The sequence below is a fragment of the Balaenoptera acutorostrata genome, chromosome 5 (assembly GCF_949987535.1).
Source record: "Balaenoptera acutorostrata chromosome 5, mBalAcu1.1, whole genome shotgun sequence".
Taxonomy (NCBI): domain Eukaryota; kingdom Metazoa; phylum Chordata; class Mammalia; order Artiodactyla; family Balaenopteridae; genus Balaenoptera; species Balaenoptera acutorostrata.
In genome coordinates, this window is record NC_080068.1 from 99,964,092 (window position 1) to 99,977,476 (window position 13,385).

Sequence of the window (13,385 nt, forward strand, 5' to 3'; positions counted from 1 at the left end):
ACAAAAAGGAAATGGTTTTAAAACCTTAATAACATTTTTTAGTTGAAAGAAAAAGTTTACCCAGTCTTTAGAATTTCTCTGAAAGCTTTTCTTACTGCCCTAGCTTAATAATAGATGCAAACATCTTCTGACCCTATCTGAAGCTAGCAGTGGTTCTTCTTTGGTGGATAATCCATTCTTATCTCTATGTGTAGAGATGATTGTGGAATCCTTCACTCCATTTGGTATGAGTGACAGGGGAAGACTTGAGGTTGTCTGTAATTTGCACATACTTTGATTTCCAGTGTGGAGTTGTTAGTAGAGGAATACACACTTGCAGTCTTGGAATATGGACTTAATTGCATAGTAACCCTCCCTCTTTCACAGGGTTTTCCTTATTAACATTTTAGGTTTCAAAAAGGACTCCAAAGTAAACAAGAAGATAGACAAGATTGAAGATGCATCATAACTAGCCCAGATCTCATTACTTTACAGCCTGATACACTAGGGTCCAGTAGCTTTGTCTCTTTGGCTCACATTGCACCTGTGTTGTTCAGGCTTTGAAATCTTAGTCTCTTCTTCCAAAGAAACTGCAGATGGAAGGAGATTAGAGTTGGCCCTTAAATGGGGTTTGTGGTTCTGGCACAGTTTAGATCATCGATAGGTAAAACGGGCTGAGAAATTTTTCTAGATGAAGGCAATTTTGATTATCATGCCTAGACTTGAGAAGAGAGGAAGGGCATGGAAAAGTGAGGTGGGGGGGTAAGAAGAGAGGGGAATTTGAGCTGGAAACCCCTGGGGATTTGTGCATGTCTTGCTTCTATATTTGTCTCTTCTAAAGCCCAGCATATGCAGGGCAGTGGATCTCAATTTTGGGTAATATTTATCAGAATTAGATGGGAGAATGTTTTTTTAAAATACAGATTCAGGACCCCACCTCCAGACTCAGTGAAACAGAAAAGGCAGAGTCTGGAAGTCTGCATTTTTAATAATCAACTCTTCCGATTCTGATGGAAGTGTTCCTTAGACTTTGAGGAACATTGGCATAGAAAGATACTCCAGTCTTTCTAAGAATCACTCCTTAAATGCATCCATTCATCTGAGCCAAATCTAGGAACACAGAGATAAAAGGCATAGCCTCAGCATTCAAAGAGTTCAAAGTCGAGTGGAAAAGAGACTTGGAAGCCTATGGTTACAAAACGTAAATGAGTAAGTTTGTAGAGCAGAAAGGGCTGGGTGCTATGGGAGAGCTGTGGAGGCTTCCAACTCAGCCCGCACAGGGAGAGGTGCAGAGCCAGGGGGGAAAGGCCTAACAGAGGAAGGAACTTTGCCTTCAAGGATGAGTAGGCATTAGCCAGGAAGAGGGAGAGCAGAGAATTCCAGGTAGAGGGAACCAGTGGACAATAAGGAGTGTGGAATCTAGGGAAATACTCAGGTGAGAAATGGTAGAAGGGAAGGGAGTAGTGAAAACGATGGCCCGATGAACATGGGGACTGCACATCTGCCTTTCATAATAAAATGACGTTTTTCCACATGGGAAGGTGCATTGCCAATGTCTGTATAGCTGTAACTGAAACAGCAATGGATGCATTGTTCCTAGTCTTGGTCTTTGCCCTCTTAGCAACAGTCCTTTCAATGCAGCAGTATTCTGATAAGCTTCCAAATGAGAAGGAATTCAGAAAAGTCCAAGGCAATCCTAACTGGATTTACCTTCTTATTTCATTCATTAATCTTTATCATCAGAGGTCTTGGACCAAAGTAAAGCTGAAAGATCTAACTAAGGGAGAGAAGAAGGGCGACCGTGTGCAGAACCACAGAAAAAGCTCCCACACTGAATGAAAGTCAGCATATGTTACTGACATTCTCATCTTGTGTAAAATACAAATGAGTATATGAATAAAAATAAAATAGTGTTCATCATGGCCCTTTATCAGAATTAGGATCAAAAACGTACCTGTAGTTGCCACTTTGTTCTCCAAAGTTTAAAAGATGGCTTTCGCTGCCACATAATCTACATAAACTAGCATTGTAACTCATAGTGTGTGGTTATACAAACAGGAACTACAACAGAGACCAGAGTAGAAATCAGAGCATGCTGTGCTCCATGGAAGAGAGCTTTTTTCTTTAACCAGAGAGAATCATTACAATTCAGAATAGAACCACATATATCCACCCAACAGTCAGTACAGAATGTGTGGGGATGTGTGCATGTGTGTGTGTGTGTGTGTGTATGTTTGTGTGTATAAACCACATTCAGCTATAATATGATATTATAAATGAGAGTAAATTAAGTGGGCATTATCAAGTGTTGGTAATATTTCTTTTCCTCCAAACTTACACGGAGAAAATCAAAACCCGGGGTCGCGGGTGAAGTACCTTTAAGCTTTCTTTTGGATGCCAGCTGTTGACATTATTTATTGCAAATAATGTTATCAAGTAGTAAAACACCGATGTCTTTGAACTCCTTGCAGTTGTGTGTAATACTGGAGCCAATGCAGGAACTGATGTCCAGACATAAAACTTACAACCTCAGTCCACGAGACTGCCTGAAGACCTGCTTGTTTCAGAAGTGGCAGCGGATGGTGGCGCCGCCAGGTACGACTTCGTTCTTCACTCTCCGTCTACATGCTTTTTCTGAGGCTTCTTCTGGGGATGAAGGCGTGTGAAAAGGAAGTGATCATAAATGTATTGGCAAAGTAGTTTATAAGGGATATTCTGACCGTGATATTGGACCCAAAGACACTGACTTTGTGAAGGGCAAACATCCTTCTTAGGTGTAGTGACCATCCTCTACAGTCTCCTCACTTGCTAGATTAGGACCTGAAACCCACAGAAGAAAATTGATTTATTTAACGTTACCAAGAAGATATTGACAGAGCCGAAATCGGAACCCAGGTTTCCTGTCTTCCAGTCCAGTGGTTGTTCCGCTGGACAAGACTGGTGACTGCTCATGGCTTACTGTGATTTTGTTTGCTCTTTGAAGAACGGTAGAAATTATGAAAAGAAAGGGAGGGAGGGAGGAAGAAGAGAGGAAGAATAGGAGGGAATAGAGGAGAGAAGGAAAGAAGGAAAGGAGGAAGGGTGGAAGGAAATAAATAAATATTTTTGCTCTATTTTTTAAGGTATATAATATCAAAGGGTTCTCTGATCATGAAAAGAATACATAAAAGACTCCAATTCTCTCACTTCCCTAGAATGTAGTTTAGATACTATAGTCTCCTGCTGGGGTTCTGAAATTACTGCTTCGAGTCATCATTAATTGTCCTTCTATCTAATACATTTTCACTCCCAGGCATGTGTCGAGCCTCATTGATCATAAAAGCAAAACGTATCCATTCGCTAAAAATTATTTTTATAAAGAGTAACTATTAACACGAGGCACATAGCCTTCTGAATCACAAAATATAATGGTCACCTTCCACTGGTAACTGGCCAGGGGTTTTATATAAAGTGAATATAGCAGATGTAACCAAGTACATACTTAGAAAGCTGAGAAAAATGAGCATTGTTTTACACAGAATAGTGGCATCCCCATCTTACAGGAATTATAGACATTTAGAACATTACTTTTCAAATGTATTAAATGTGCATAAATTGGCCTTATTTTCTCTTTCAGTACCAATAAGCCTTCATAGGAAAAAATTTCGCTCACTAAATGCTTTGAACACATATTTCGCAACATGTGCACATATAATTCATATATTATTCATTAATTCAGTCATTAACTCAACAATTATTTATTGAGCCCCTACTAGGTGCCAGGCACTGCTCTAGCCACTGTAGGTATAACACTACGTGAAAACAGTCACAAATCGCAGCCCTCTCAGACCTTCCATTCCCTTACTGAATCCTCACAACAACCTTATGAGGTATTTCTTGCTAATCCCATTCGATATAATAGGCCTGAGATTTAAAGTAGTAACTTGCCAAAGTTAGCTGAAGCTAATCAGTGGAGGTCCCTATGTCACAATAAGTTTTTATGTCTTCAATTCGTGACTCTATTACCACAGCTACCTACCGCCAGTGCGAGTAATCCAGAGCATACCATTTAGGTGTATTTCCCCAAAATTCCATGAAAAAGTACAAATTTTTTTTTTTTAAAGCAGCCGATTTCAATTCAAGTCAAAGGAAGAAGATGTCTGTCAGGGAAAGCTGGGTTTCCAGCTTTACTTTAAAAGTTTGCTTTACTTTAGAATGTACCTCTCAACTCTCCTCCAGCCCCATCAGCTGGAACACTTCTGTTTCCTGTTTCTATAACCTTCAGAATAAGCACCCATAACTCTCTGTGGATAGGGATGTTAGGCCCTTTGATGAAAATCTTTAAACATAAGAGATAAAATATTTATGAAAGAAAATATGTTATATAAATAGAAACATAATCTCCTTCTTCATCAAAAGTCAGAGATAACATGATGGACTAAGTGGTCTTTGAAATGACCTTCAAGGAGATCTTCCCCAGTGTTCATCAGAAGCAGTATAGATGCCTCAAGAAAGTGCTACAAGGTTACCTCACTTAGTTCCAGTATGGTCCTGGCTTACCTTCTCTCCATCAGAGTTGGATCTAGAATAGGGTTAGCAAAAAGGATGCTCTTACATGCCGTTTCCAATTCATTTAGTAACTGCCTGGAACAGGCTTCTGAAGATTTTTCATTCTCAAAGCAAAGATTATAATAGTACCTAGTTGATAGAGTTGCCGTGAATATAAAATAATGACATAGAAAACATTAAAAATATGAAAATATTAAGTTATGCTCATAATACATAATAAATAAACAATATTCATTTTACTACACATTTCCATGTGTCCCTATACTTCCATTAAGATGTTGCCTCATCCTTCAGGTCCAAAATATTTTTTCTCTATTTCTAAATAGACCTTTCCAGAAAAGGTCTAGCTTCTCTTCATTAATATGTTGGCTGTAGCATACTATGACATTTTTTCTCCAGGAATTTTGAAATTAGTTGCATCTTTTAGACACCAGGATCCAAAGCATGGGTATTTCTACTGAGCTTGGGAATACCTAAGTTCCACATCAATGGCTGATGGGATGGACACTTCCTCTTCTTTTTATCAGGTTGGCCCAAAAGTTCGTTCAGGTTTTTCCGTAAGATGTTACAGGAAAAACCCACACAAATTTTTTGGCCAATTTTTCAACATTTCAGCGTGCGATAGAGCTGGGCTGCAATATGACACTTAGCCAGTAGGTGCTGCTGTAACTCACTGGTTCACTTAATTAAGCTCAGCTCATACTTCTCTCAACCCCTGGAGGTTCCCTAGGAGTCCCATAGCCCTCCTTTTGTTATAAAAAGAGGGTAGACCGCAAAAAAATTTTTTGCCCCAAATTCATAATGGTAATAATATTTTAAGTTCAAACTATAGTAGTGGTGTAACTCACCCTAAGACATATTAAGAGCTTCCAGACACACACACACAGTAGATGACATCAGGAAGAACAATTAAATACAAATCACTTTATCAAGATACTAAAGAAAAGAGTTTCAGTCATTGTGTGCTACAAATAAATCAGCAGCTTTCTTCTTTTAGGTTTCGTCAAGTTAAAAGAAGTGGAAAAAATATCAACAGTCCTACTCTTTTGAACTTACAAAAACACGGCTTCCCTGGAGGGCCCGTATTCTGGTGGTCACCCTGGGCACTGACCCTCCTTCCATGTTTCATGTTGCAGCAGAGCCCACAAGGCAACCGACAACGAAACGGAGAAAAAGAAAAAATTCCACCAGCAGCACGTCCAACAGCGGCGCTGGGAACACCGCCAACAGCACGGGCAGCAAGAAGAAGGCACCGGCCGCCAACCTGAGTCTGTCCAGTCAGGTACCTGTAAGTCTCGCTTTCCTTTTAGGCTGAAATCCTGCCTTTGCCTGTCGTCTCCAGAGTCCAGGGGCCCTACGGCAAAGTCTCTTTTAGCTGCAATGACCTTCTGGGCCGGGGCGGGGGCGGGGGAGGGGAAGGCAGGGACACGGGGTGGGAGGAGGGGGAGGAGCTCTGTCCTGGAAACCTTCCCCTGCAAACCGGGACTTAGAAAGGAATATGAAGAGTCTGTGCTGCAGTGGAACCGGAATGAAAAAGCCTTCAGAGTTGTAGACAGGAGCTATGTCACTTAAGGTTTAATTAAAATATCACTTAGCAGGGTGCTGGTGGCATATAAGGGACTCTCAACAACATCACCGGGACCCTGTGCTCCCCTGGAAACTAGCTCCTGGCACTAAGGCTCCAGATTGTCCTTCGACTGCCCCCCGACGGCCCCCCCCCGCCCCCAGACACAGGCATCCCCTCTTATTTTAAGACTCAGGTAATTAACTCAAGGCCACTACAAATGCAGCTCAGTGGATTTCGCTTTCCCATTTCATTAGCTTAGGGGGGGAGGCTCAGCCCCTGGTTTGGTCTCAACTTTTTCGACCTCTTGACCCCTTTCTTTCATTTCTGGGTCTTGACAAAGGAAATGGGCCACTCAGAAGGGGGTTTCTTTGAACTCCAAAGCTGACAGCTGAGGGCGTCCCCACAGAGGGTAAATAAACTGGGCGGGAACTTTCTTCACCTCCTATGTTTTCTTCCTCGATTTGCTCCCTTCTGCCTGATTCCTTCCTGACTCTGACTTCCTCATCCCAGTACGAGACCACTTACCACTTTTAAATTCTCATGCGTCTTTAAGCATTTCTTGCCGCTTCTCCCCACCACGATGACTTGTGGGTTTTCCTTCTCTGCTGCCCTTGTCACATCACCCTCACCAGGCTTTTGACTATCCTTCAAATCCTGGGATTTTCGTGGTGCTTCATAGGTACCCTCTAGATACTATGTCTTCAAAAATGTGCCCTTTCTTGTAACTTCTCTCAACCAGTGCAATTTTACCTTTTCCCTCTTTCTCGCTCTTTTCCCTCTCTTGGTCTGTGGGCCTCACCCTCTGCTTCTCTTCCTGCTCCATCTCCCTCCATGTGAGGGTGGACCTTCATCTCCAGGGGATTCTCCACTTACTTCTAATTGTGTCTTTCAAATCTGTCCCCCACCCACTCTCTCCCATTTTCCATTGGTCAGTTCTCTGGCTAAAACCAACCCCGTCAGTACCTGAGAATTACCTGGCCTCTCCTCTTGTCCTCCACAGACAGGGGACACGGTCGTCATCCCTGTTGCATTAGAAAGAAAAGGTCATGAGAGAGTGGCCAGCCTGTGGGATAGGTGCCATTTTCATTTTAAGACTGCTAGGGATTGTAGTTCTTAAAACATACCAGAGTTACCCCTGTTTTTTGAACGGAGTTTTCACCCCAGAAGAGTCAGGGAAAAAAAAAAAAAATCAAAGGAGAAAAACAGAGTCTTTTTATTAAGGTGCCAATAAGTTATACCCACTCCTGGTTAAATGGGAAAATGCATAGAAAAAAAATGGCCAGGCGTAAATAAATCAACCCCAAAAGTGCACACAAGCAGCCCATTTATTCATCTAATTCTGGAGTTTTAGAAACTAATGTTTGTTAGTTTCCACGAACAAATGAAAGTACATTCCAGAGATTTCTGGAACTTTGACATAGCTACTTAAAGGCTGCAAGAATTCAGATCGGTTCAACAAGTGTCTTCTGAGCTCCTACTATGTGCCCCACACTATACCAGGTGTTGGTAATAGCAAGATTTAAAAAAAACAAAACCAAAAAAAGACCCACCCAAGCTCTGTCATTGAAGAGCTCACTGTCTAATAAAGTAATAAAGAGGTTTCCTCTCTCCTGCCAGCTCAGACTCCTGGCTTCAGCTCACAGGGTACAGTATTGAGAAAGATTCTGAGGCCTGGACTGGGTCTGGTGGGCCATCCATTAGTGATGTCTGCCATGGGTATAGAATAGCAGCATACATATCCATGTATTTTGACATACCTGGCCTAGTCGGAATCATTTCCATTTTTTTTAAAGAGCACCTAACTTTTTCTACTCCATTCTGCTCTTGTCCTCCCAACCTGCAATTGCATTTTGGTGGAAGATACCTGTGTCAAGAGGGTTTTTAATCAGTCGAGACCCTTTGGACAAGAACAAGGTGCCGTTAGAAAGTGCGAGTAGAATTTCAGCACTATCCCCGCCATGCAAACAAGGATGTTTTCATTAAGTAAAACTTAGAGATGGCTGAGAGCAACAGGGAAGTCATCCAGGTTAAGAAAATGTGTAAATTTCTGTATGTCCTCCAGCTGAATAGATGTCGAACGATAAGCCCTGGCTGGCTTGTAGGGACCACATTATTTAACCCTGTCTCCTGAATGACCAGCACCCCTTTCCTGTTTAAATAGAAATGCAACCTGCAGGCATTAGCTGCCTTGTCCGAAGGCATGTACAGATCGGGTGTGCTACCACGACCACGGCTGTGGTCCGCACAGCTGCCACGGCAGCAACGTGTGTGTCTGGCGAGGGCTAGGGTTTAATCCTTGGATTCTGCTTCTCACTCCATGAGCAGGGGCTAGGAGCGATCCCGAACTGCAGCCTCAACCCTGGGAGGGATGGAGACCTGTGTCATTCAACAGCAGTGACCCCTTCTGGCCAATTTAAGGAGAAGCATTGAGGGGCCCTGAAAGGAGTCACTTCCAGTCCTCCTCAGAGGTTGGTGGTCCTTGCACGGGGGATTAGTGAGAAGATGTGACACGGGCAAGAGCTGGTGGCACGTCCAGGCCTCTGGCGAGGAGCAGAGGTCTGCTTCCTGGGGAGTCGAGACCATATGGGTTACTCTCAGATGGACCAATATCGCCTCCTGTGGGACACACGAGACAGCAGGGACGGGAAGGAAATGCATCTCTCACTACCGATGTTGAATGTTGGGGGGGACTTTTAAAGATGTGGGGCGTGTGGGGAAAACGGTGCCAACATCCCCTAGTTAGAGGGAGCCCAGAATGTACGTGGTGTCTCCACTCATTTTGTGTGAGGATAACAAACCAAGCCCTTCTGAGCCGAGAAGCCCCTATCCTAGCCCAGAGATTTAGAAGAGCCAGGTAGAGCGGTGTTCGTAACTGTGTAAGTGGCCTCAGGTATCTACGTGCATATGAAGTCCTTAGCACACATCCCTTTTGTAACTTGACATCTATTAATCACGCATGCACACATGCGTGTACACACACTCACACGCACACGCATGATTATGCATCTGGCTAAGGATACGTTTTATAATCAGTAAGGCAAATGTGGCATCTCTCTGAAATTTAGGATGCTCCAAAATATCCATGCCTGGGCACCTTTTCCAGCCGTTCCTGGAACAAAGATATACCAAACATTATGAGCCCGTATAAGCCCCATTTGAAGTGATTTAAATCACTATTTTCATAGTACTTTTCTGGAATGACTGTTATTTTCTGGTACAATGAAGGCATCTGGCGTGTTGAGAACGTCTCTGCTAATATCACGCTTAAATTGGCTTCTTCTGTTTCCAAATTATGCTTAACCTCCTCCCATTCTCCCAGCCTCTCTCGATGACCTTGGACTCACAGTACTAATGCAGACCCGCGTGTCGCTTCTAACATTCTTCTCCTGCCCCGTGACACGTCATGCATGTGTTTCCCCAGCCCTTCAAAGTGTGCTACACACAGGTCATTTGGTGGAATTAAACCTCGTGTCGTCCTCCACCCCATCTTAACCTGGTCTTCCCGCCTGCCTTTGTTCCTGATCGTAAGCGCGGTCTCCTAATTGCCTACAACGAAGTGACACTTTTTATCCCCAACACCCCAAGGGTCAGGTGGAGGCCACATTCCATTTAAAATCCTGCCAGCATTCTTGCCACTTGGAGTCTGTGTCTATTTTGCATCTCACTTTAAGGGTCCTCACGAGTCTCTTACATGTCAGTGTCATGTCTGGCTCTTCGTGGCATCATAAGTACATTCTCGGAAACACACAACTGAATATCCTGCCAGTACCTCGATTGCTGAGTCTTCCCAGGTCATATTTTAGGCATTTGCTTCATCTGGGGCATTTCTCTTTAACATCACTGCTATCAATTCACAAGAGTGATTAGTCTGAAAACACAGTGTGAAACTTATTGATTATCTCCCCTCTAATTCGAGGAGAATCGATCAATCAAACAAACAAGGTTTTCCATTCCAAAACAAATCAGGTGGTCACTAAGGGATTTGTTCAACTGGCACCTTCAAAATTCTAGAAGGACCCTGGCAGGGCCGCTGGACCCTCTCCTGACCACAGACAGTATTCCACTAATATACTGCTCCAGGAAAGCCTCTCTTGCCCCAGTGAAAAGAATGTCTACCCAGCTGTCAAGGCAAATTAGCCTCCCTATCAGAAAATGCATACTTACGTCTCCAAAAGCATGTGGCCAGCCCTGATTTTCCAGCCTCAGTGGAGGCTGATGGCAGTTGGGCGCTCTTAAGTAGACTGTTGCTCAGAGCCCACCCAGCAGGATCCACCTGACAGGCGTCCTGTCCCATGCCCATGTCACCCATCAACCCCATAGGGTCCCCTTGGGACAGAGAGGCCAAAGCTGTGCCCTGTGTATGCGTCCTTCTCCCCTGTCCCCGTGCCTCTGCAGCGGTGGCCTCCACGGAGCTCCCAGCTACAGTAGGTGGCTGCCTTGTTTGCATGGAAGGACAATTTGTACTTAAAGGAGTGATTAGATGGGTTCTTCTTGCATGCTTCCATTTCTGATGACTCCTGGCTTCATCAACGTAATTACAATTAGTGCTCTTCATCTTCCTTTTATGGTACCAGCTGGACAGACTGGCTCTCTTTACTGCCCAGATTGGTGGTGGGGTTGCCTGTGTGGGGATAGGTGACAGGCACCATGGAATAACAGATGGTAAATTCAGGGCTTGTTGGCAATCAGCAGGTTTTTGCTAATGACTTAATTAGCTATGCAAATTGTCAAATCAGTGTGAACATTGTTTTTATCGAAAACTTTACCTAAATTAATTACCATAATTAAGTAGCAGAATGTCAAGGATATCGGCTGCATAAAAGGGCCTGGCTGAGTAGAGAAAAGAGAGATCTGTCTTCAATTAAAATGTATACCGTCCTTGGGACAGAGAAAATGCTGTTTGGAATGAGTTGCATGACTATTGCAGAACTGCATCCTCCCGGTGTTGGCTGCTAGTTTCCAAAGCCATCCAGAGGCCCTAAGTAAAAGTGGTGGATTTTTGGAGGTCTTGCAAAGCACCCAGCAGAAGGTTCCACAGCCCTCTCAAGAGTCCCCAGTGTCGGCAAGTTGAAAAGCGTGGATTTTTTTAATTTTGAAAAATCCATTTTTTTATTTCTGCAGATTGCTAGCATTGCTCGTTCTCCGGTGTCAGGCTGCGCACTAAGGACATAAACTCGCGTGGTTGTTACACATCAGGAGGCGATGTTTATTTCCTGTAGAAAAATCCAATATGCGTCTTGGCCCCCCGACATTGAGACTTGACCCCGGTGTACAGGACACGAGTGTGTCTGTCCTAGATCCCCCAGCGCCTCCCACTAGTGTTTTAAGCTGAGCTTCTCTCTCCCAAGGTTTCCCTGTAATAATGTCAGCTGCTGTTCACAGGATGTGATGGTGGTAGGAGAGCCAACTCTGATGGGAGGTGAGTTTGGGGACGAGGACGAAAGGCTAATCACTAGATTAGAAAACACGCAGTATGATGCGGCCAACGGCATGGACGACGAGGAAGACTTCACCAGTTCACCCGCCCTGGGGAACAGCAGCCCTTGGAACAGTAAACCTCCCGCCACTCAAGAGACCAAATCAGAAAACCCCCCACCCCAAGCTTCCCAGTAAGATTGACCAGCTCCAGAATCCACTGTCAATAGCCCCCGTGGGTTACGCTCACTATTTCAGATTCTTACTCACAGGAGAGGAAGGAGGAGACATTACAACTTTTCCAAGCAAATACCGATTTCTAAACCGCAGTGATCTGAGTTTCTCTCTTTCTTTTTTTTAATCGAGAGGATCATTCCCAGTAAACTTCCATGACCCCTCCCTGGAGGCCTTCACAGGTAACACAGATACTGGCACTGATCGTAATTAAAGTAAGAGCAAACGCTAGCGCTTCTCCTGGCTCGGTTTTAACCACGTTTGTTAATTTCATCCCCCCCCCGCCCCCGCCGCCGCCCCGCCCCACCCAACCATCCAACGAAGGCCATATTGTCAATAAACCCTCAGTGCTCAGGATCTCATTCTATGCCGAACCCAACTACAGATAGACTTTTTAAAATTGTAAAATATTTTCTGCTTTTTGACTTGCATCTGAGAGTTTCTTGTTTCAGTAAAAAAAGAAAAGGAAAAAAAATCCACTTTTGGAAAGTAATTTAAATGTACCTTTATTTTTTTTTTCCCCCTTCACCTTTTCTTTCATTGGGTAACAGCTAAGAGGGCCCAGCAGGGTAATTTATGGCCGAGCTAATGTCAATTGGTCCTCGAGCCCGAGTTGGTTCAATCGAGCCCGAGTGCTGAAACAAGAAATGTCTTTTTGTCATCAGAGACACCAAGGCAGATTTTTATGTAAAGAAAGGCACTTGGCCCCCTGAGAATGTATGCGTTTGTAAAATTTCTGTTGATCCAAATATTTTCAAGCCATTGTAATCCATTAATTTTGTGGGCAGTTTAATAAATCTGAAACTCTTTTGTGTTTTTTTTGTTGTATCTGAGTTGACTGTTGTTTCTTTTCATAGTATATTTCCTGTATAATATTTTGTAAAGCCCTAACCTAGTTCTTTTATGGGGACTTTTCTTTGGGAGCAATTCCAGTGTATTTATGTGAAACTTTATAAAAGAACTAATTTTTCCATTTGCATATTAATATGTTCCTCTATACATGTAAAGACACAGTGGCTCTGTGTGTTATAAAACAGCTGTATTTTATGTATGCTTTACTGATAAGTGTGCCAATAATAAACTGTTAACGACCAAAGCAAGTGAGTCTGGCTGTTTGTGAGCCTGGCAGAGAAATCTGCCCACAGTGATGAGAAGTATTGAGCTTGGATTTATGGCCCAAACTCCAGATGGAATGGAACTGTGAAAACTGCGCCATCTTTGTAAGGTATGGTTTCTTTCCCCGCTCACTGCAGTTTACTTGGGCAGACACAGGGGTGCCTTCCACTTGCCAGGCACTCTGCTGGACACAAGGATGGGAAAGGAAGGATTGACCTGGCTTCCTGGGGCTGGCCAAATGCAAGGGCAGCGGCTTCCACTCACTGAGTGCTTATTCTGTACCAAACATCTCTATTTAAGGTCCACAGACATTATTTCAGCTAATCTTCACAACTCCCCCAAGTAAGCCTTAATCTCCCCATTTTTAAAAATCAGTTCCTCGGTTTGCCTGTTTTTCTAAAAGATTTGCAATACAGAGATAGGGAAAATTCACGTGAGGACTTTTTGTTTAAAGAACTTTCATCATATTTTTCTGCTTTGTATCCATGAGGAAGATGAGAGAGGAAATCTGTTAGTATTAACTGAG

General features: G+C 43.5%; 1 protein-coding gene across 9 annotated transcripts in view; it reads left to right on the top strand.

The window, feature by feature from the left end:
* The window catches only part of LDB2 (LIM domain binding 2), a 386,421-nt gene extending 373,590 nt beyond the window's left edge, over positions 1-12,831 (top strand). For 2 of the 9 annotated variants that reach the window (XM_007167343.3, XM_057547422.1), the window contains 3 exons: positions 2,451-2,574; positions 5,664-5,815; positions 11,477-12,831. In XM_007167343.3, coding sequence (XP_007167405.2) covers positions 2,451-2,574; positions 5,664-5,815; positions 11,477-11,707 — 507 coding nt within the window. In that variant the 3' untranslated portion in view covers positions 11,708-12,831. The other 7 variants (XM_057547425.1, XM_007167347.3, XM_057547423.1 and 4 more) reach the window with 7 other exon arrangements.
* The last annotated feature ends 554 nt before the right edge of the window (positions 12,832-13,385 follow it).